This window comes from Hipposideros armiger, unplaced genomic scaffold (genome assembly GCF_001890085.2).
Source record: "Hipposideros armiger isolate ML-2016 unplaced genomic scaffold, ASM189008v1 scaffold_124, whole genome shotgun sequence".
Taxonomy (NCBI): Eukaryota; Metazoa; Chordata; class Mammalia; order Chiroptera; family Hipposideridae; genus Hipposideros; species Hipposideros armiger.
The window spans coordinates 675,611-697,492 of record NW_017731474.1 but is presented as its reverse complement, the minus strand read 5'-3'; the positions used below and the strand labels follow the sequence as shown (position 1 = coordinate 697,492).

The 21,882-nt window shown below is 34.8% G+C and overlaps 1 protein-coding gene across 1 annotated transcript in view; it reads right to left on the bottom strand.

Moving 5' to 3' along the window:
- VPS13A (vacuolar protein sorting 13 homolog A) overlaps positions 1-21,882 on the bottom strand; it is a 220,528-nt gene that overhangs the window by 69,898 nt on the left and 128,748 nt on the right. The window contains exons 42-50 of the mRNA XM_019648286.1: positions 19,560-19,661; positions 18,144-18,302; positions 17,705-17,960; positions 16,160-16,320; positions 10,806-10,909; positions 5,868-6,150; positions 4,093-4,488; positions 3,722-3,826; positions 2,724-2,870 (exon numbers count right to left, since the gene is read on the bottom strand). Coding sequence (XP_019503831.1) covers positions 2,724-2,870; positions 3,722-3,826; positions 4,093-4,488; positions 5,868-6,150; positions 10,806-10,909; positions 16,160-16,320; positions 17,705-17,960; positions 18,144-18,302; positions 19,560-19,661 — 1,713 coding nt within the window. The remainder of the gene's footprint in view (positions 1-2,723; positions 2,871-3,721; positions 3,827-4,092; positions 4,489-5,867; positions 6,151-10,805; positions 10,910-16,159; positions 16,321-17,704; positions 17,961-18,143; positions 18,303-19,559; positions 19,662-21,882) is intronic.

The window sequence follows — 21,882 nt, the reverse complement described above, 5'->3', positions numbered from 1 at the left end:
AAAAGATAAGACCCAACAATGTTATCAGCAATTGATACATAAGCCAAGATATACAACTGTTGTAAATAAAAGTATGGAAAAAGATATACCTAGAAAATACATAAAGCAAAGCAAAGCCAGAGTTGTAATCTTTATATTTAGATATATAGAGAGCTCTACATCTAACAAACCAAGAACCCATAGACTAAATGCGCACACATGGAAGGAACATTTATGAAACTAAATCATATATTCATTCAGTAATATTTATTGAGATCTTACTATGTTTAATCACTATTCAAAACCTTCCTACAGTTTTCCATTTCATTCAGAGCAAAAGCTAAAATCCTTGCAATGGCTCAGAATGTTTTGCATGATTACCCTTCATCGCCGTTACACCTTGTTCTCCACTCCTTTTCCCTCTTTTAGCAATACTGGCCTCTTTTGCTATCCCTCAAACACGCCAAATACTCTCCCACTTTACAGTACCTACCTGGCTGATCCCTCGGTCTCTAAGTATATTTCCATAGAGCTGAGTCCAGTTCCTGTCTCAAAAGCTATGTGTAATTTTTCAGGTCAGACGAAGCAATTTTATCTGGCAGGCCTCACAGGGAAAAGCTGTCCTCCCCACCCCAGGCTGGGTGCACAGCCAGCACACTGCTGCCTCAAGGACTAGGCCCCCACCTCCAGTCATGCTTTTACACTATCAGTATTCCTACCTCAGGCACCTGCATTCAGAGGCCTCCTTACCAGGGCCCTTGGCAGAGGCTTTCCTCAGGAACCTCTGCAAAACCTCTTTATCAAGGAGAGAGGGGGGAAATCTTGAATGTATTTATTCTCGATTCTGACTCAGCGCTCAGTACTATTCCACTCCTTGCCCTTCCCCTTTATTCTGCCCCACCCCCCAGGTCCGTAAAATTGTAAGAGCCTTTTGTTCAGGGCTCCCAACAGTGACACAACCCCCATGTCTGCTGATCCACCTGACCCCTAATCAATGTTGTTCCATAGGAAAAATGGAACGGGGGAATAGGCGCTTTTTCCAGTTTAGCTTCTTATACTATGGCAGCAAGTGATTAAAGGCTTTATTGTTACATTTTGGCTTGTTGTCTTCAGCTACTCCAACATCTGGCAGCTCAGCTCCAGCTCAGCTGAGCTCTTCACAAATGCTACCTCTCACATTTCCTCCAACTTTGTTCTAATAAAACCTCAGTGAGTCCTATCCTTGAGCACCTTATATGAAATTATAGCCCACTCTTCGCTTGTTAGAACTCTTAATATCTCTTTGCCTGTTTTATTTCCTTTTCCTCCATTAGACTTGTCACCTTTAAACACTATATATTTTACTAACTGATTATGGTATTATTAATTTAATGTTTCTTCTCCATTCCACTCAAATATAAACTACATGGAAACAGGGACTTGTGGTTTTGTTAACAGATGTATTGCAAGGCACATAAGAAGTACACAATAAATATTTGCTAAAAAAAATGAATTAACAGGCAGACTTGAAAAAAGGGGAGCTTCTGGAAATAAATATAATTACACAAATAAACTCAGTTGAGGCTAAATAGTTTAGACATGGTAAAAATAAAAATTTATTGAAGATATATGTATAGACTTTATGCAAAATGCAGAATTATAAAGATGGAAAATGTAAAATAGATATTAGGAGACATGGAAGATAGAATATAAAGGTCTAGAATATGTCTGATTGAAGGCCCACAGGGAGAAAATGGAAGACCGGAAAGGGAGTATTTAAAGAGATAAGAGCTGCAAATTTTACAGAAAGTGTGAATATATTAATCTACAGATCTAGGGGTAAGGCATCTCAAGCAGGTTATATAAAAGGAACCCACATGTAAATAAATGGTATGACTATAGAACATCAAGGAAAAAGAGAAGGCTGGGAAGGCAGCTAAGGGGAAAAGAAAGAATGCCTCCAAAGAAATGACAGAATCACTGCAGAATTTTCAACAAAAAATGGAAGCCAGGAAACAGTGGAGTAAAACCTATAATGTGTTGAGAAAAAACAAATTTATTATCAAGAAAAATTATCATAAAAGATGACCATAAAAACTTTGGTGGATAAACACAGACTGATAGTATTTTCCTCCAAAACCAGATCTAAAGGAAATTCTAAAGGATGTCTGTCCATCAAGAAAAAAGATCCCAGAAGGATGGCTTTAAAAGCAAGAAGGAATAATGAATAAAAATAGCAAATGCTCTCTTATAATCCTAACATATTTAGAATAAAATTTCTTCCAAAGTGAAATATTCTATCAACCTTAGGCAGTCTTTCAAAAAGCTCTTATCCAGAAGTCTAATAGCTAAAGATGGAGTAGAATAAACATTTGACTCGTAAGTCACTACTGCCTACTTAAAATAACTGGCTTAATCTACACTATTAAGGCATTCCTGACAGTTTCCCTGAGAGAATAAATAATTTCCTTCTCTTCCCTGCATTTATACCTTATCTGGTGTTCTACTGTTATATTTGACTCCATTTGGTTAGTAATTGTTAGATATCTACCTCCCATATTAAGCAATGTATTCCTAGATGGCAAGGTTCGGTCCTTAATAATTAAAATATCTAGAGCTTGGTACAAATAATCAATGAATGATGATGGAATTGAAACAAAATGCGGGGGTGGGAGTGGACAGTTAAAACTTTAGTGATTTCAGTTATCTAACTTCAAAGAAAATGAAAATCCAAAGAAGTACATTATTGAAATTTATCTACGCACCTGCTCCAAATCAAGAGAGAGCCATTTATCATTCTTCTCTTCAGCCACTGATATATGATACTTGCTTTTGTTTTCAATCATATAAAAAGGGGTAAACGTTACAATTCTGGTAATGTTAAAACTGCTGAGGTCTATAGTGACACCAACCTAAGGAAAAATATATTAACATATCAAAAGTTTACATCATAATAGCCTTATAAAAATTCAGTAGTCAACGAACAGTTTTGGGGTTTTTTTAGTGTGTGTTTTTTTTTTAATTGGGGAATTGGGGAAGGGGAACAGACAAGTTGCTGTCCTTTTGTTCTTCAGTCTAGTTGTGGAGGATGTCACTTCACTGGCTCACGTTGGTATTATTATTGCATTCTTCCTGGGTGAGGCAGTCGCTCGCCGGACATTGGACGGCCGCTTACAGCAGCTCATGCTCGCTGCCAGCCAGCCACACTGCATCCTACGCCGTCGCCAGCGACTCACGGCAGCTCAGCTCCAGGTTGAGCTGTTTTTCACCATCTTAGCTGTACAGGGTGCAGTGTCACTGGCCCTCATGTGGGATCCGAACCCCAGCCCTGCTGCTCAGAGCTGGCGTCCCAAGCCAACTCTTAACCAATGCGCCACTTGGCCGGCCCTCTTTTTTTTTTTTTATTAAAGTTTATTGGGGTGACAAGTGTTAGTAAAGTTACATCGGTTTCAGGTGTACAATTCTATAATACATCATTTATTAATATATATCACACTTTGTGTTCACCACCCAGTCAGTTCTCCTTCCATCACCACATATTTGATCTCTTTTACTCTCATCTACCACCCTGCTCCCCCCTTACCCTCTGGTAAGCACTAAACTATTGTCTGTGTCTATGACAAGTGAAATAAATCAGACAGAAAAAGTAGAGAACCATATGAGTTCACTGATATGTGTGGCATATAAAACTGAAAACAAAGGAACAAGACAAGTAATAAACACAGTTTAAATAAGTTTTGTGACAAGCACAGAAAGAACTCACTTGATATTCCATTTTCAGGCCTTTACATTTAACAGCTCCATGACTACCAACAGTATCAATTGAAAATTCATCTGACAATTCACTGTCAGTTACCATAAGTTGAACCTAGGAAAAAAATATTTCAAACATACTACAATTAGGTACTTTTAGAAATTCCTACCTAATCTGATCAATTTTTTGCTTTTTGGCATAATTAATATTATATTGTTAATGCACCAAGCCTTTCCCAATACTAAATTCTAATCTTTTTAACTTCAAATATTTAACAAATGTTATTTTTATGTTTCATAATATGTTATTCTTCAAAATTCTAAAATCTAAAAAGGAGTGAGGAATAGCTTTAAAAGAATGAAAGTTAAAAAACTACATACCTTATTGTTATTAAAAAAGTGCTTTGGCTGAAAAGAAAACAGAACTGGCTTTTTATAATCAGGTGGATGCTTTCGATGAATTCCATCTGCTTTATACTGTAACATTCGACCAGTTTTATTGACCATCCAATAAGGGCTATGAAATGCCATAACTGTTTGGCCAGGATTATAAGTCATATGGATAGCAATATCTAAATCAATCTTTTCTATTTCTGTAACACAGGTAAAATTGATGAAACTAATATCTTGTTGATTAGGTTTTAGGTGAAATTCACTTTTCCAATCATGATTAAGATAGTCAAGTAATTTTAAATGTAGCTTGGCTTTTTCCAATTGCACAGTATAAATCTGGGCTGAATGTCCTTCATTTAGAGTAAAAACTCTATGTTCAATCCCCTGTAATAAAAAAATATAGTAAATTTTTTAATATTTCAGAATATGCCAAAAAATCATATTTAATGATTTCAAACGCTATACAAAATGCTTTTGCATTATACCTCTGCTAAAATGAGTTAGAAGACTTATATTCAAGTTCCAACTCTGTCATCTATGCAAACTTTTATAAATTGAGATCTGAGTTATTGTATTTGTAAAATGGTCTAAATGATTGACTTCAAAGGACAAGTGTGAGGATAAAACTAGTTTAACAATGTGAAACTCTGCTGGAACTAATAAATGTTATGAAACACTACAATTAGTAAAATACTTTTTAAAACCTTATCAATTAGTGATTTTAGTTTTGAAAAATATATGAAAATTGATGGGGATCCAAATAAGCATTCCCTAACTCCCATTCTATATTTTTAACAATCCCTCGTCACCCATTTGTATCACTGTTTATAGTACTGCATCCTATGTATCTTTCAAAATGTTCATTTTTCTCCACCCACATTTCCTTTATTTTGGTTCATATCACTGTGACCACTCACTTTAAGAGTCTCCTAATTGTTCTCTATACTACAGCTAAACTGTCTTCCTAAAAATTGATCATGCCTTTGGAATGTAATCCCAATAACTAATAACTAATAGGCTACCATAAAAATAATAAGACAATGAAGAACTCTTTCTTTTGATAAGCATGGCAAATGGAATATTAAAAGCTTAAGATGGAGAGATTCCTGTTATAACAGGAGGGAATCAGATATAATTTGTTTTAAAACAAAGAGTATTTAAAAGAAAATCATCTTTATAGGACATATAATCCTTTCCGAGAACTAGCATGAGGGTAATATAATGTAGCAGGGTTTTTTCCCACTTAAGTTTAAGTCAAGTACTTGAATATTATTTTTATACTAATTCTTATACTAGTTTCAAAAGTTGGTACCCATCTTTTTAATATATGATACATGAAATACACATGCATGAAAAAGACCGAAAAATGTATATTCTAAAACTGAAACATTTTCATCTGAAGTGTTACCTTCAGATGATGTAATTATAGACAACTTTTATTATCTCTATTTTCTAAATTTTCTAAAGGGAATATATATTACTTTCATAAATTATTCTTAAAATGATATTTCACATTTGTGTGTGTAATTTATATTCAACTTAGTAACCAGATTTATAAGGTACATCAGTGGAAAATATTTTTTTAAATCCTCTTTTTATACATGATTAAAACATTTCTTTTCCATTTGAAGTATTACCTATCACCAGTACTGTACTTTTTTTATTAGAACTGTTATTAGAACTGTTGTTTTATTGTTCATAATTTTAAATAACTAAAGCAATAAAACCAAAGACATAAAGCCATTTAAAAAATTCCAGAATACCTCTATATAATAAGCGATTTTGTAAGGAAGAAGATTTCGGAGTAGGATAGGTGGCCACAAATGCATTATGTATGGTAAGTCCCAACCATCTTCTGAATATACTGACAGAGATGTCAAATTATCTTTTTCTGGGACAACATTAATGATAAAGGGTTTCTTGGACGGCTTTATAGGTCTACATTTCTTCTTTATAAAAGTGCCGTCATTTTTTATAATTTCTTCAAAGTCAATTCCTTCACACATTTGATAGTCCTCATCTTCTGGCTTCAGAGAAAGGAGTGATCTGCACAAAAAATTAAACAATGAGCTTTAAAATGCTTTAAAAGAAAACACTGAATTATACGGTTACAGCTTTAAAACAATGAAATTACCTTCCTCCATACTACTGTAATACATTTTTATATTTTCAAATTCTTCTTAGAGATAGGTATGATGGACAGATATTTTCATCTTAACATTCTGGAGACTAATCAAGTTATTTGGCTTTTAAGAGAATAGTTTTCGGGGCCGGCCGAGTGGCGCGTTGGTTAAGAGCTGGCTTGGGATGCCAGAGGGCCGCGGTTCGGTTCCCACATATGAGGGTCAGTGACACTGCCCTCTACAGCTAAGATGCTGAACAACAGCTCAACCTGGAGCTGGGCTGCCATGAGTTGCAGGCACGGCGTAGGCCGCAGCCCCTGCTGCAGTGGGTTGTCATGGGCTACTGTGTGTAGCCAGCAGCTAGCGTGAGTGGCCAGCTGCCGCTGTGAGCGGCTGTCCAGAAGCCAGCAACTGATCTGCCTCGCACGGGAAGAGTGCAATGATGGTGCCAACTTGGGCCAGTGAAGCAACGTCCTCCACAACTAGACTGAAGAACAAAAGGATAGCTACTTGTCTGTTCCCCTTCCCCCAACTCCCCAATAAAAATCTTTAAAAAAAAAAAAAAGAGAATAGTTTTCGTACAAACTTACTATCATAAATGTACATTTGCAATTTACTATGTATGGTGTCATATGGGTACTAGATTTATCGGGATGGTCACTTCATAAAGTATATAAATATCTAATCACTAAGTTGCACACCTGAAACTAATATAATAGTGTATGTATAAAAAATAAATTGAAAAAAGTGTGTTTACAAGATAATAACTGGTTTCTTACATAAAATACATAATCATATAGGTCATATAAGCAAAGCAAATAATATACTATTTTCTGTGAATTGTACATTTAAGTTAAAGAAGTTGGCTTTCCTGGATATGTGATCGTAATAAGAAGAATATGTCACGAATGAGTTCATTAACTTAATAGTTCTATTGAAAAAATTAATCACCAGCATTCCAAGATTAATGAAATGAAAGCTATCAATAGAAACATAACTTTATTGAAACGTTGGGCATAGTTGCAGAAGTGGTTGCAAGAAGATAGTGTCAAAATCACTGGGTGTCACATATAATTACTCCATATATTTAAACATCATGTTCTTTGTTTACATTTCAACTAGATTTAGGTTTAATAATTTTTAAACCTAAGCTGTGAACAAGTATAAACACTTAAGAAATATTTTTATACTTGTAAAACTAGTCAATGATTGTGACACTATCCCTTTCAGATGAACAACTGTCCATCCCTGGTTATTTCCCTAAGCTCTAGTCCTAAAATTGTAAATATCTACTACATAATTCTGTAATGATGTCTGATGGTGCCTGAAATTTGCTATATTGAACTCTGAACCTTCCATAGCTACTTCTTTGTGTGTCCTTTTTCAGGAACTTCCAGCTACTGGCGCTATGGATTATGAAATAACATTAGGAGTTTTCCTTCTCCCTTGACATATGGATAAATATAATGATCTGTCAAATCAGTTATAAGACTTAGTCCATTCTACTTCTACTTTCTCTAATTTTCATTCTTCTAATACTTAAAAATAAAAACTTAATTTTCTCTAAATTAAACTAATGCCAATACACTCATCCAGATCATCAAAATATTTATTGGATCCATTATTTACTAAAGGCCAAACTGAAAAGGAACAAGTAAGGAAGTCATTCTTGAGTCTTAAAGAGATCTCAATTAGGTAGGAAACAGAATGTTAAAAGTTAAAAGATAACTACTGCACTCTGATAGGTACCAAAAAACAGATGTATACAAAAGACAGAGGGCATAAGAGTATGGTTAACTCTTTGGCTGCACAGTGTTTTGCAGAAGTGACAATTTTCCCAACAAACTTTCTTCTAAAGTAAAGACTTGAATTACAGAAATATTCAAGGTTAAAGGAAAGTTTAAGAAACTAATGAGAAAACAAGAGAGAAATATGATCAATAATGGCAAGAGGTTCTGGATGAGAAGAGCTGATAGAATGAATGGTCTTGAAAAAGAAGAACACCAAATGTTCTGAGAGAGAAAGGAAAAAACAGGTGATATTAAAGATGAAGATAAAATTTATATAAATGGGGAGCAAGAAACTGAGGGAGTAACAACCTCAATGTGAACCTACACTATCTTTCAAATTTGACCTTCCATTTGGACACTACATACATTCTAATCAAACCCCAACTGTTCTTTACAGACCTATACAAAACCTGTGCTTTCATGCCTCCTTATCTTTGTTCATGCAATTGCTTGCACTTAAGATTGCCCTTCCCTGCTAATTTCCACATTACTATATTTCTCCTATAATTCGTGTACTTTGCCCAGGAGTCAATCATTAACCCCTTCTTTGTTTTCCATAGCTTTTTGCAACTATAGCTCTCTCTGTAACTCTACAACCTATCGTTTTCTGTGTTCTGTATTTACATAATATATCAATCTCCCATGGGATATAGCATTACCAATTCATCCTGGTACCCTACAGTAGTGCCTTACACACAACAAAAACATGTGATAAACATTTGTTAAGGAAAGTAAATTTAAGAATCAGTAAATTCTACAGGTAAAGATAGCTATTTGTTAATTTAAGACCTCATATCTTTAAAAAACATTTTTTTCTACCCCCATGCTCTTTGCTTACATTATGATAGCTAAGCACATACAAGTATACATGTATTATTGGTTCATAAATCATTTCATCATCACCAAAACAAAGGGCGGGACAGGATCTCAGCTAGTGAACACACCCATGTACACTCAAATTGCTCTTGAAGTGCGGGTGGCTGCCATGAATGCAGTGCAGACCTTCACAAAAGCGCAGTGTGAATGGACCCTCTGGAGGTGCACAGTGTAGCGGCCCTGAATGCTTCCAAGTGCCAGGATTTGAATCCCTGCTTGTGTAATTCTACAGTTTGTGATTTATTTTGGTTAAGATCACCTAATCAATCCCTCTTGTCCTATATACATGTGGTTAAAGGATAAATTTCAAAAAATGGGTAAAATCATGATTCCTACATAGATATAAAAAGAATAAGTGTTTAAAATTTTATTTAACTCTATTAAATAGAGGAAACTGGTAAGATGTTACAACTAATTCAATGACAGAATTCTAAAAACCGACACATTTAGAGATCAGGAATGCTCAAATGAATGTGCAAATAAAAGCAGAGCTGGCCTTTTCCACAGCAGACAGGAGTCAACTGAACCTCCCAGGATGGAAAGTATACCTACATCTAAAAATTGCATTAGAAGAGTATCGAATGTGAAAAACAAGCTGGTTAGTCACAAATAATTCTAATAAAGATTAGCTTCCATGTAGCAAATTAATATTTAGCCTTGAGCACAAAATGTATAAATACTCTAATGGCCTAACTGTTCTATGAACAGAGTCACAAAACATATAGCAGTAATTTATTAAAACAAAGCAGAATGCCCCTAACATTTATGATCCAAATACAAAATGAATTTAAAGCTGTTCACAGAAAATTTTAAAACATACCTTACATGTTATCTTTAGTTTTATAACCCACCCCAAATCCTCTCAAGAACCAGGTCAGGTACTGTAAACAATGATTTTGTTGTTATCTCAATAGAATTCTTTCCCTCAGCAAGTCTAAACTAAGCAATAATGTACTCACTAGGATTAGAGGTCTAAACAATAAGACCTTCATTAGGGGGAGCAGGCCTAATTAATACCTGAAGGTATATGCCTAAATTTGCTAGATTGTCTTCTAAAGACTAAGGATCCAACCTTGAACTCCCAGGCATGGGTCACTACGAATATAGGTAGGGGATATGTAAACACTGCTTGTAGTTTTGCCTCCATCCCTCTGCAGTCTAGGTCTAAGTGTCCATGTCTAGTGCGTGATCTGAGACCTTAGCCAAAGTACGGTACTTATTCTGAGGAAGGTTTTCTCTCTAATAGAGATCACTCTACTTTTCTCCTTGTTTCAAGTTTTCAACTCCAAATTAAAAATCCTGAAAAATAATACTTGTTTGTTATATTAAATCTATAATTATGAGACTAGCCCATCATTAGTATTGTGTTACAATTTTAATAATCCTTTCTTCATAAATGTAAGATTTTACACATCAAGTTTAATCAAATTACTTTAAATATTTAAGACTGATTAAAATTCTATCACTAAACAATGAACAGATTAATGTACAATAAAAGATAAAATATTGTTTTCCAAAAGGAATTTCAAAAAAATTCTATTATAAAACCTTTCAAAAGTAAAAATCATTTCATAATAGTGCTGATAAATCCAGAAGCAACCAATCATGCTCAATAAGACTTTTTAAAAACTAATCATGAATATATATGATTATGGTTATCATGGCCATAAGCAACCATGTAATAATTATATTTACTAGTAAAGCATTTACATGGTATGAATTAAATACATTAAATTAATATTTATTTAAATAAACCTCTCAGTGTCCTAAAACTTAAATAAATTAGAGGAGGTGAGATATTAACAGGATAGATTTAAGTTTGATAATTTACACATAGCTATCCCTATCAAATCAGAAACTAAAAATTCTCTAAAAGACCTTAGAGCAAACAAAGGATAAAGAAAAAAATCACCGGTAAGATGCTAGTGGTACGTTAAATTCATTTCCAGGCGAAGCTGTTCCCAATAAAGTATCCCCTTCATAAACAGAAAGTGGAATTGAAAAATGATTTCTAATCTGGAAAAGAAACAAAAACAAATAGTATTTAGTATCGTTAATCTAGGACTCTAAAGACATTAGAAAAGAAACAAACATGCAATTATTTATTCTAAAAAATACAAGAAAAATTTACAGTTTTATAGAATAGGACCTCAAAAACAAAACTTTAAAAATCCTAGAAGAAAATAAGATAATATATTTCTGACCTTGAGATAAGTAGTAACTTCTTCTTTAGAAAAGAATAAAAAAAAATTCATGGGAAAAAGTATTACATAAAATGTTAAATGTCTATATGACAAAGTGAAAAACAAGCCACAGGTTGGGAAATGCCTCCCTACCTTTTTACATCACTATTGTATGCTACTCATTGGATGAGATACTGTGAACGGAGGGTATCTCATCCAATGAGTAGCATACAACAGGGATAGAAAAGGTAACATAATTTTGATTATTACATATTATCAGATAAACCTCCAAACACATTTAACATTGGATGAATAAAAACAGAGCAGTTAGTAAAACCATTTTCTTATCTTTCTATATCTTACTAAAATCTTCCTATTTAAAAAAAAAATCATACGAAATATAAAAACATGCTAAGAACTAAGAATTAATAACTGGACGGTCTTAAATTCACTATATTTTATTTATAGATATACTGTTGGCTCTACCTATTTGAAGCAATAGAAATACATTTTAATTTCTATAACTAATACCTATGAGAAATTTAAAATTAATGTTTAAGTAATGAAATTTTTAAAATCAACAATGAGGACTGCCCAACAGTCATCTTTTAAAACAGTTAATCATAAATCATAAATGAAAGAAAAGGAATTTCTGCTTTCAGCCATGATGGAATAATAGGGACCAGATATACCTTCCCAGCCTAAACAACTAAAACACATGGGGAGAAAAAATATACATTAAACAATTATTTGCAGACACTGGGTAACAGGCAGCTCAGGAAAGAAAAATAATCCATTAAATTGCTCCAGCTCGCTGCCTGGAGTTTCTAGACCAGCGGTTCTCAACCTTTCACAGGGGTCGCCTAAGACCATCGGAAAACACATATTTTCGATGGTCTTAGGAACAGAGACACTGCTCCTCTATCCGTCTCCAGGCCCACATGCAGATATGCCCAAATACGAGTACCCGGCGACCCCTGTGAAAGGGTCGTTCGACCCCCAAAGGGGTCGCGACCCACAGGTTGAGAACCGCTGTTCTAGACTGTATGGGGAAGCAGAAGGCAAACAGAGCCCAGTCTGCCTCAGGTGAAGAGAGATATGAGAATTTAGGGAAGTCCATGTGGCTTAAACTCACAGCATGTTTTATGAGAGAGGAGAGAGCTACATGGAGAGGTGAGAGTTGCAGAGAATTCCTGATATTTAAGAGTGTCCCTTATTCCCAACACTTGAGTTCAGTACTGAGCAGCACATGCACATGAGTAAACTATTTAAGACTTGGTAAAGATAAACAGAACAATCTCTGGAGCTGACACATAGTTCCTTTTCTCATCAGCCAAAGTGGTAAAACCTTGTTTAGTACAGAAGGTATTGGTTGCCATGCCTTACTAGTAGGGCAAAATTAGATCTGGAATGACTGAGTCCCAACAAAAAAGTTTAAAAATAAGAACGAAAAGGATCACTTGCCAAACGACATAACTGTATTGGAGAATAAAGGTAAAAAAATACATAAAGGTGGGGCACTGGGTGGCTCAGTTGGTGGCTCAGTTGTTTACAGAGTGTGCTCTGAACAACGAAGTTGCCGGTTCGATCCCTTCATGGGATGGTGGGCTGCACCATCCACAACTAGATTGAAAACAGTGACTGGACTTAGAGCTGAGCTGTGCCCTCTACAACTATTGGGTTGTTGGAAAAGTCATGACACATTTTTGCAACAAAAAACACAGAAAAAATATATCATGACTTTTCCAACAACCCAATAGATTGAAATAACAACTTGACTTGGGATTTGATGGGTCCTGGAAAAACACACTGTTCCCTAGTAAAATCACACACACACAAAAAAAGAATAAAGGAATACAAAGATATATAAAGCATCTAAAAGGTAGAATTCACTATTTTAGGAATCCAATAAAAAATTACAAGGCACAAAAAAAGAATTTAAAAATGACCCATAATAAAATAAAAATGACTAAAATGAAACAAATCAGAAATAAGTACACATGATAGAATTAGTAGACAAGGACATTAAAACATTTATATAACTATATTCAATATGTTCAGAAATTAAGAGGAAATACTGAGGATGTTAATAAAAGACATGGAAAATATAAATAAAATTGCACATTGAACATCTAAAGATAAAAACACATTGGATAGAATTTAAGAGCAGATTGGACATTAAAAAAAAAAGCAAACTTAAAAAGACATGACAACAGGGCCGGCCGAGTGGCGCAATGGTTAAGAACTGGCTTGGGACGCCAGAGGGCCCCGGTTCGGATCCCACATATGAGGGCCAGTGACACTGCCCTCCACAGCTAAGATGCTGAACAACAGCTCAACCTGGAGCTGGGCTGCCATGAGTCACCGGCGACCACTAGGCTGCAGCCCCTGTGGCAGTGGGTTGCCATGGACTACCGTATGTAGCCAGCAGCCGCAGCGAGCGGCCATCCAGAAGCTGGCGACTGATGTGCCTCGCCCGGGAAGAGCGCAATGATGGTGCCAACTTGGGCCAGTGAAGCAACATCCTCCACAACTAGACTGAAGAACATAACGACAGCAACTTGTCTGTTTCCCTTCCCCCAATTCCTCAGCGCTGTTCCCATCCCCCCAATTCCCCAATAAAAATCTTTAAAAAAAAAAAAGACATGACAACAGAAACTATCAAAACAAAAATACAAGGGGGAAAAAACTGAAAGAAAAAATGAACAGATCATTAGTGAGCTGTGAGGGCAAGTAAAACACTCTCATATATACATAACAGTAGTCCCCGAAGAAGAGAAAACAGGGAGAAGACAGAAAAAAAAATTTTTTAAGAAAAAAACAGCAAAAAACTTTCTAAAGTTGATGAAAACTATAAATCCACAGACTCAAGGAGCTTAATAAACCCAAGTACATGAAACATGAAGAAACTACATTTAAGATTCACCACAACCAAATTGCTTAAAATCAGTGATAAAGGGGAAAGAAATCTTAAAAGCATAGAGAGAAAATACCAACATTTTCATAAAAAAGCAAAGATAAGAAAAGCAGACTCGGGTCAGAAACAGTGGAACAACATCTTAAAAATATGGAAAAAATAACCTATCAATCTACATTTCTATACCCATTAAAAATAACTTGAAACATAAAAGTGAAATAAAAATGGAAATAATTCATGGACAAATTTCATGGAAGATACAAAATAGCTACAAGAGGTCACTTAAGAAATAACAGATAACCTGAATAGCCCTTACCCATTAAATAAAGTGAAACTGTAGTAAAAACCTTCACATAAAGAAAACATTACAAGAAAACTCTAGACCAGCATCCCTCATGAACATAGTGCAAAAATTCTGAACATGATTTTAACAACTCATTCCAAAAATGCATTTAAAGGTTAATAATACTTCATGACAAAGTGAGGTTGTTCTGGTAATGCAAGGTTAATTTAACATTAAAAAATCAAATATTATTTAATATAACAATTAAAAATCGATCAATGTAATTTACCATATTAACAATATTTTTTAAAAGATCCTCTCAATAGACACAAAAAATCATTTGACAAAATCCAACATCCAGTTAATAAAAGAAAAAAAAAATCCAACATCCATTCCTGATTGAAAATTCTCAGCAAAGTAGGAACAGAAGGGAGCATTTTCAACCTGAAAAAGGGCATCTACAAAAATACAACTCAAAACATACTTAATGGTAAAAAAGTGACTATTTTCCTTCAAAGATTGAGAGCTGGGCAAAAACATCTGCTTTTATGATTCCTATCCAAATTCTACTGGAGTTTGTAGCCAGTGCAACAGGCAAGACAAAAATAATACAAATCCAGATTGGAAAGGAAAAAGTAAAAATGTCTTTACAGACATTGTAACTATACCTATAAGAAGCTACTAGACATAAAAAGTGCATGTAGTAAGGTAGCACAATACAAGTTAACATAAAAATCAACTGTACTTCCACTAGAAATGAAAAATCAGAAGTTAATATGTAAAAATGCCAATTTTATCCAAATTTTTGAACAAAAATTGAAAACCCCAGTCTAAAATTTAAACAGAAATGGGAAGGATTGAAAATAGCCCAAAAAACTTCCAAACAGAACAAAGTGGAACAACTTATACTACCTGATTTCAAAACTCAGGATAAAGTCTAATTAAGACAGTGTGGCACTGGCATGAAGATAAACAGTTCAATAAAGAGAATTCAGTTCAGAAATAAATCCACACAGATATGGTCAATTTATTTTTGACAAAAGTGTCAAGGCAATTTAATGGAAAAAGGATAAATTTGGTTGGAACACCTGATTAGCCATCTGGGAAAAAAAATAATGAACCTCAACCATTATCTCACAGCATTTGTCTATCTCATAGACAAAGATTCATTCAAAATGGTTATGTGGTATATCCATATAACACATTAATATTTAATAACAAGACATTACTGCATGTAACAAAACAAATACACAAAAGTTGATACACACAAAACTATTCCAATTGAAAGAAGACTCCATTTTGTACTCTCTTTTATTTATATAAAATTCTGTATGTGCGATTAACATACAATGAGAACATTATCAGTGGATACCCAGAAATGGGGAAGTTAAGGAGAGAGGAAACTTTTGGAGGAGATAAATATGTTCATAACCTTGACTGTGATGAAGATTTCATAGGTGAATTTTTATGTCAAAACTCATCAACTTTAAATATATACACATTATTGTACATCAATTTTACCTCAATAAAGCTATGAAAATTTTCTCTCACCGTATTCTCTAATACCAAAGGATAGATACACATACTACAAAGACCTAAAACAAAATATTGATGAGTTGGTTTTTTTGTTTGTTTGTTTGTTTACAAAATAATACTCCAAAATGATTTTACAAAATAGTCCTATAAAAAACTATGAGAAGTATATTTAACAAAATCCTATCACTGTTCATATTAGAGCAGTACAATTACTGCTAATGATTCTTCTTTTTGATATTAGCTGTATTTCTACCATAATTTGTATTCTTTTGGTAGTAATTTGCTTTAGTTTAGTTTTGCTTTTTTTTATTAGCCCGCAAATATGCATGTGACCCCACATTTCCTACCTGCACTGGGGAGCGAACTGTTATCTTCTTACTTCCTTCTACTGTATCAATTTGACAAACAATAGATCTTTCAACTCCAGACTCTCTGTGTCTTACAGTGTACAGTCGTCGTCCCACTTTTGTTAAAGGAATTTTATCAGCAGTAGAGTGGTTAGCAGGTGCTAAATTGAACATGTTTGAAATTTTTATTATAAATTATCACATATTAAATAGATGTTAGATATCAGAAACATGATTTCTTCAAGTTATGAATAATAGTCACTCAAGTCTTTGGATTTAAGACTATACAAAGGGATTATACAAAGTGTATTTCTTTGTATAGATATAATGTATACAAAGGGATATTTTGAAACTACAATGCATTTCGCATTTCCACAGCATTCATCTAAAACCTTCAAACCTTTTTACCAAAAAACAATTTTAATTGGAAAAAAAAGGATTCAGTACTTGGACCTAAGGCAACAAACACTACTTATGAACAAAACAGTTTCATAAACCTTTTAAAAATAACTGAGAGGAATTATTAAATGGAAGAACAATGATCTCTAATTTGCTGTTATAATAACCAGAGCCTAATACCTACAGGCATTCATTGGCAATATCAAGGTAGCTACAATTTTTCGGTTTTTTATTTTTCCAACATGTGACACTGCAATATCTAGGATTTGATAAAATTTTATACACATTTATCTAATATGCATACATACTGAACTGGGGGTGGGGGTGGGGTGAGTTACTTATTTACATGAATCCCTCCACCTCATTCCATAAAAATGGTAGTTAAAACTAATGAGAACAATTCACTGACAATGCTGAAACAACACCTGAAACCTAGCCATTGCTAGCCATTGTATCATTTCCTGACAGACTAGGAGACAATACCAGCTATCAGTTTTGGTATTTTCACCCCATGTCTAATTAAACTTTCAAATGTCCTCTTCCTAACTATTTAAATGTTAAAATATCAGTAAGTGGTGTGGGTGAGGCTTCAGGGCTATTTTACTTCAAAATAAGTGGATAGTATGATAATTTAAGAATTTATTTACTTTCACCTCTCATGAAAATGAAAAATTTCTGGGAAGCAGAGAAAACAAAAAACTTTCACCTCAATAGACAGAACATAAAAACCATTTACTAACCAAAAAAATATTCCAAGGTGCCATTTCCATAAATTCAAACCTTATTTTGAATTCATTTAGCTGCACTGGTGGACTACTACTGAGTTATATGCCAAAGGTGGTTAAAACAACAACCAATAGATAATAGTTTGTAAAAGCTGAGTGAGGGTTAAATATAATGTTTTTCTTCCCCAAAACATAAAGCAGTAAATTGTCATGCTCTAAATAAAGCAATGAATAAAGAAAGTTAGGATTTGGCATACAAAAATATAGTGACAACAGCAACCAAAGCCCTTCAACGGAAGAAACAAAATTCCCAACCTATTAGGAAGAAGATTAAAAATTTTAAGATACCACAAATGAGTAAAGTGGGATGTAAAATATCACTTAAAAAAATTAAAGCCTAGTAAGGTAATTTATTACTTACTAAGAAGAATGAAGAAAAGTTTGCTGCTTAGGCTGGTCATTGCATTGAAATGATCATTGTCTTTAGTTCCAACATAATCCATATTTAGACTCTCCTCATTTTTCAATACATATGATTTTGCAATTGGAACGTTGAGTACACTAAAAGAATCACTTGGTGAAACAGAGATAGTAAGTCCAAGAGAATTTAAAATCATAAATGGTGCTAGATCCCTTATGAAGGCAGCTGAAGATCCAGTGGCAGCTTCTGTAAATGCCTAATGAGGAAGAGTTGTCATAAGTAAAAAAAAAAAAGAAATGTGTAAAACTAAATGGCAGGCAGAACACTAACAGGCATATGACAAATAACTAAATTACTAAAAAAAACAAACAACTTTATTCAGTAAAAGGATTAACTCAGACAAGCACAGCAACATTTAGTTTCAAATGTCTTTTCTTACCTTGGCTAAATTATTTAACATTACAAGACCACATTTGGATAATGTAATGTTTAGTTGGTCTTTTGAATAGAAACTGATAACAGTTTTGTATTCTGGCACTTTGTAATTTTCTTCTTCAATATCTGAATCAACAATGGCCTTTTTGGCTTTCTTTTTCATCTAAAAACGACATACAAATTATAGACATGTAAGGAAAATGTGTTACTAAGAGCACCACATGACTCATTTTGCAAAGGCAAAACAAATTTTAGACAAATCCTGGTAACAACATTAGAGAGAACAAAACAATTTATCAGTTCCACAGCCTCTCTGGAATTGCCTAGACACCAGCCAACTAAGGTGACAGAACAGGGGCAGTATTGAAATAAAAATTATTCTCATCCTCAATGATACTAAAGTGAAAGGCACATTTTATAGAAGGGAAAAAAAACCCCTAAATTACATCAGAATGAAAATGAAAAGTACATACTTCACAGCACATGGAAATTCAGAGCAAGAAAAGTCAATTAGTCTACTGGCCATATTATAAATAAAACCCAGAAAACCAGGGACTTAAAAAGTCCAACAATGCTTGCAGAACAGCACCACTGGAACCTAGGACTCATGAGAATCAACACCAACTATCTCTTTTTAGGATTTACAGATCCACTGGCTCATGTATGTTCTGACCTAAAACCCATCAAATAAGTTTCTTTATCCAATCCTTTATCTGAAATATGTGGAAAAGCAAATATAGTGAATACAAAAAGCAGGACATGCCAAGCTAGTCACCTTTGTTGTTACTTTATTTGGCTTTATCCCACTGAAAATCTGTGCATGTTGACTGAATCTTCCTTAGAGACATGATAGTAATTCTGCAGTCTCCTGCTTCAGAGGCATAATTTCATCCAGCTAAGGGTTCTGATTCTTATTATTACAATATATTACAAGAAAATAATATTTTCTTCTATATACACACCCTTTAGAAGACAAAGGAAACTCAGGATAAACAACTTAGAAGATGCTAGCAGCATTTTAAGATGAGTGGAGACTGCAGCCAGAATTGCACCCAACCCACGTCTTAACTTTGAAGCTATTATCACTTTAGTAAAGTCCCTTAACCTCTCTATTCTCAGTTTTCTCACAAGTTAAAATAGAGATAAAGACTGTATCTTCTTCAGACAGTTGTTGTAAAGCAGAAGTACATCATTTAGAACAGTGTCCAGTATATAATAAATCTTACATAATTATTTGTATTAGAAAAAGCATTCAGGAGGCATTGGCCTTGAATTTAAAGATTACAATTAGAGGTCAAACAGGAAAGCATGCAGCAAAATTTATAATGAGAAAACAAACTTTGTTGTGATTAAAATTAATGTATTTCATGTGGTGTAGACATCTTCAAGTTTTGAAAACATTTTCAGACTTCAAATATACCTTGATTCCAAGATTCCATGGTCTAAAATCCTCAGTCTGATCAATTTCTAAGGGTTCAAGCAAAGGCTCCCATACACCAAACATTTCATTATAATAATGCACCTATAGAGAAAATTTTTAATTTTTTTTAATAAGGCATTCTGGTATTTGCTAAAATGATCTTCCATGCTGTTTCCCACTACCATTACTTTTGGCTGCGCTATTTCTCCTATATGACAACCGTACTACATGCCACTCATTTGTTCCCTACACATACTCCCTCAGCACTTTCCTCACCTGGTTAACTTTATAGTTTAGTCTTCAGAATTTAATCCAGGTAAAACTCTCTTTTAATCATCTTTCTCTGATTTCCAGAGAGGGCTAAACATTGAAAGCCGTATTCATCTATCATGTATCATTGACATTTTTTAATATGTCTGCCTACCTCCCCTAACTTCAAAAGCCTTTGAAGGCAAGTAACATAAGATTCAATGAGGGTTTATTATTTGAATTCTCTGAACTTCGTGGATATCCTGGATCAAATCCTCTGTAAAATATACAGAATTCTAATCAGAATTTGAATATCTAGAATCTAATCAGTCATTTCTACCTGTATTAATATATAACTGTAGCAACACAAATATAGCTTATAAATTTTCATATTTGATAAAAAGTACATTATTAGATTAGTTTCCACTAGACACAAACTCAATAATTTAAACAAAAGTAACTCTGGGGACGATTCTATATAGATAAATTCTGAAGCAAACCATATGTTGGTTCAAAGCAAATATCTTTCATATAAAGTACTCTCATAGGGCCAGCCCTGTGGCGCGTTGGTTAGGAGTTGGCTTGAGACGCCAGCTCTGAGCAGCAGGGCTGCGGTACGGATCCCACATGAGGGCCAGTGACACTGCACCCTCTACAGCTAAGATGGTGAACATACAGCGGTTCGGATCCCACATAAGGGCCAGTGACACTGTGCCCTCTAAAGCTAAGATGGTGAACAACAGCTTGACCTGGAGCTGGGCTGCCATGAGTCGCTGGCGATGGCGTAGGCTGCAGCCCCTGCTGCAGTGGGCTGCCGTGAGCTACCGTGAGTGGCTGGCAGCCAGTGTGAGCTGCCAAGAGCCGCCGTGAGTGGCCGTCCAGAGGCTGGCGACCTATCTGCCTCACCCGGGAAGAGCGCAATGATAATACCAACATGGGCCAGTGAAGCGACATCCTCCACAACTAGACTGAAGAACAAAAGGACAGCAACTTGTCTGTTCCCCTTCCCGGATTCCCCAACGCTGTGCCCTCCCCCAATTCCCCAATAAAATCTTTTAAAAAAATAGAAGTACTCTCACAAAAATTTGAAAGAGCTTAGTGGAGTCTCACTAGAGTATAAAGATTCTGCATTATATAAAAGTACAAGATATATCCTTCTATTGTAATTCTTTTTTTTTTTAAAGATTTTATTGGGGAATCAGGGAAGGGGAACAGACAAGTTGCTGTCCTCTTGTTCTTCAGTCTAACTGTGGAGGATGTTGTTTCATTGGCCCATGTTGCGCTCTCCCCAGCTGAGGCAGTCGCTCGCTGGCCATTGGACGGCTGCTCACAGCAGCTCATCAAAGCGCACGCCAGCTGCCAGCCAGCCCCCTGCAGCCTACGCCATCCCAGTGACTCAGGGCAGCCCAGTTCCAGGTTGAGCTGTTGTTCACCATCTTAGCTGTAGAGGGTGCGGTATCACTGGCCCTCGTATGTGGGATCCAAACTCGGGCCCTGCTACTCAGAGCTGGCGTCCCAAGCCAACTCCTTACCAACGCGCCACTTGGCTGGCCCTGTAATTCTTTATATTACTCTTTTAGAATAGATTCAGAAATGGTCTATTATCATTTTAAAGAAAAAAGGTATTCAATTTAATTCTTAAAAATAAGAATTCTGAATCTAATCAACAACTATCTATTAATATATTAAGTTTAAGTTAATAAAATCAACTGAAATATAAACTTAACATAGATATCTACTCTAAAGGTAATGTACAACAAGTTCTCGAATAACATTGTTTCGCTCAACATTGTTTTAACATTGATGAGATATTGTAGGAATTGAACTCATATCAATCAGCATACAGTAAAATTGGTTATGTTGTTATGTCATTTTGCTTAGTCACAGAACCTATCAATAATGTTAAGTGAAGACTTACTGTACACATAAAAACTACGAGGCATGATCAAAATATAAGGTGATTGTTTAAATTTAAAATATATATATATTACAGTAAAAGAGACATTGCCATTAACACCGCTCAGAGTACTCCCTCTCATTTTGAATACACTTATCACATTGTTCTTGCCACTTT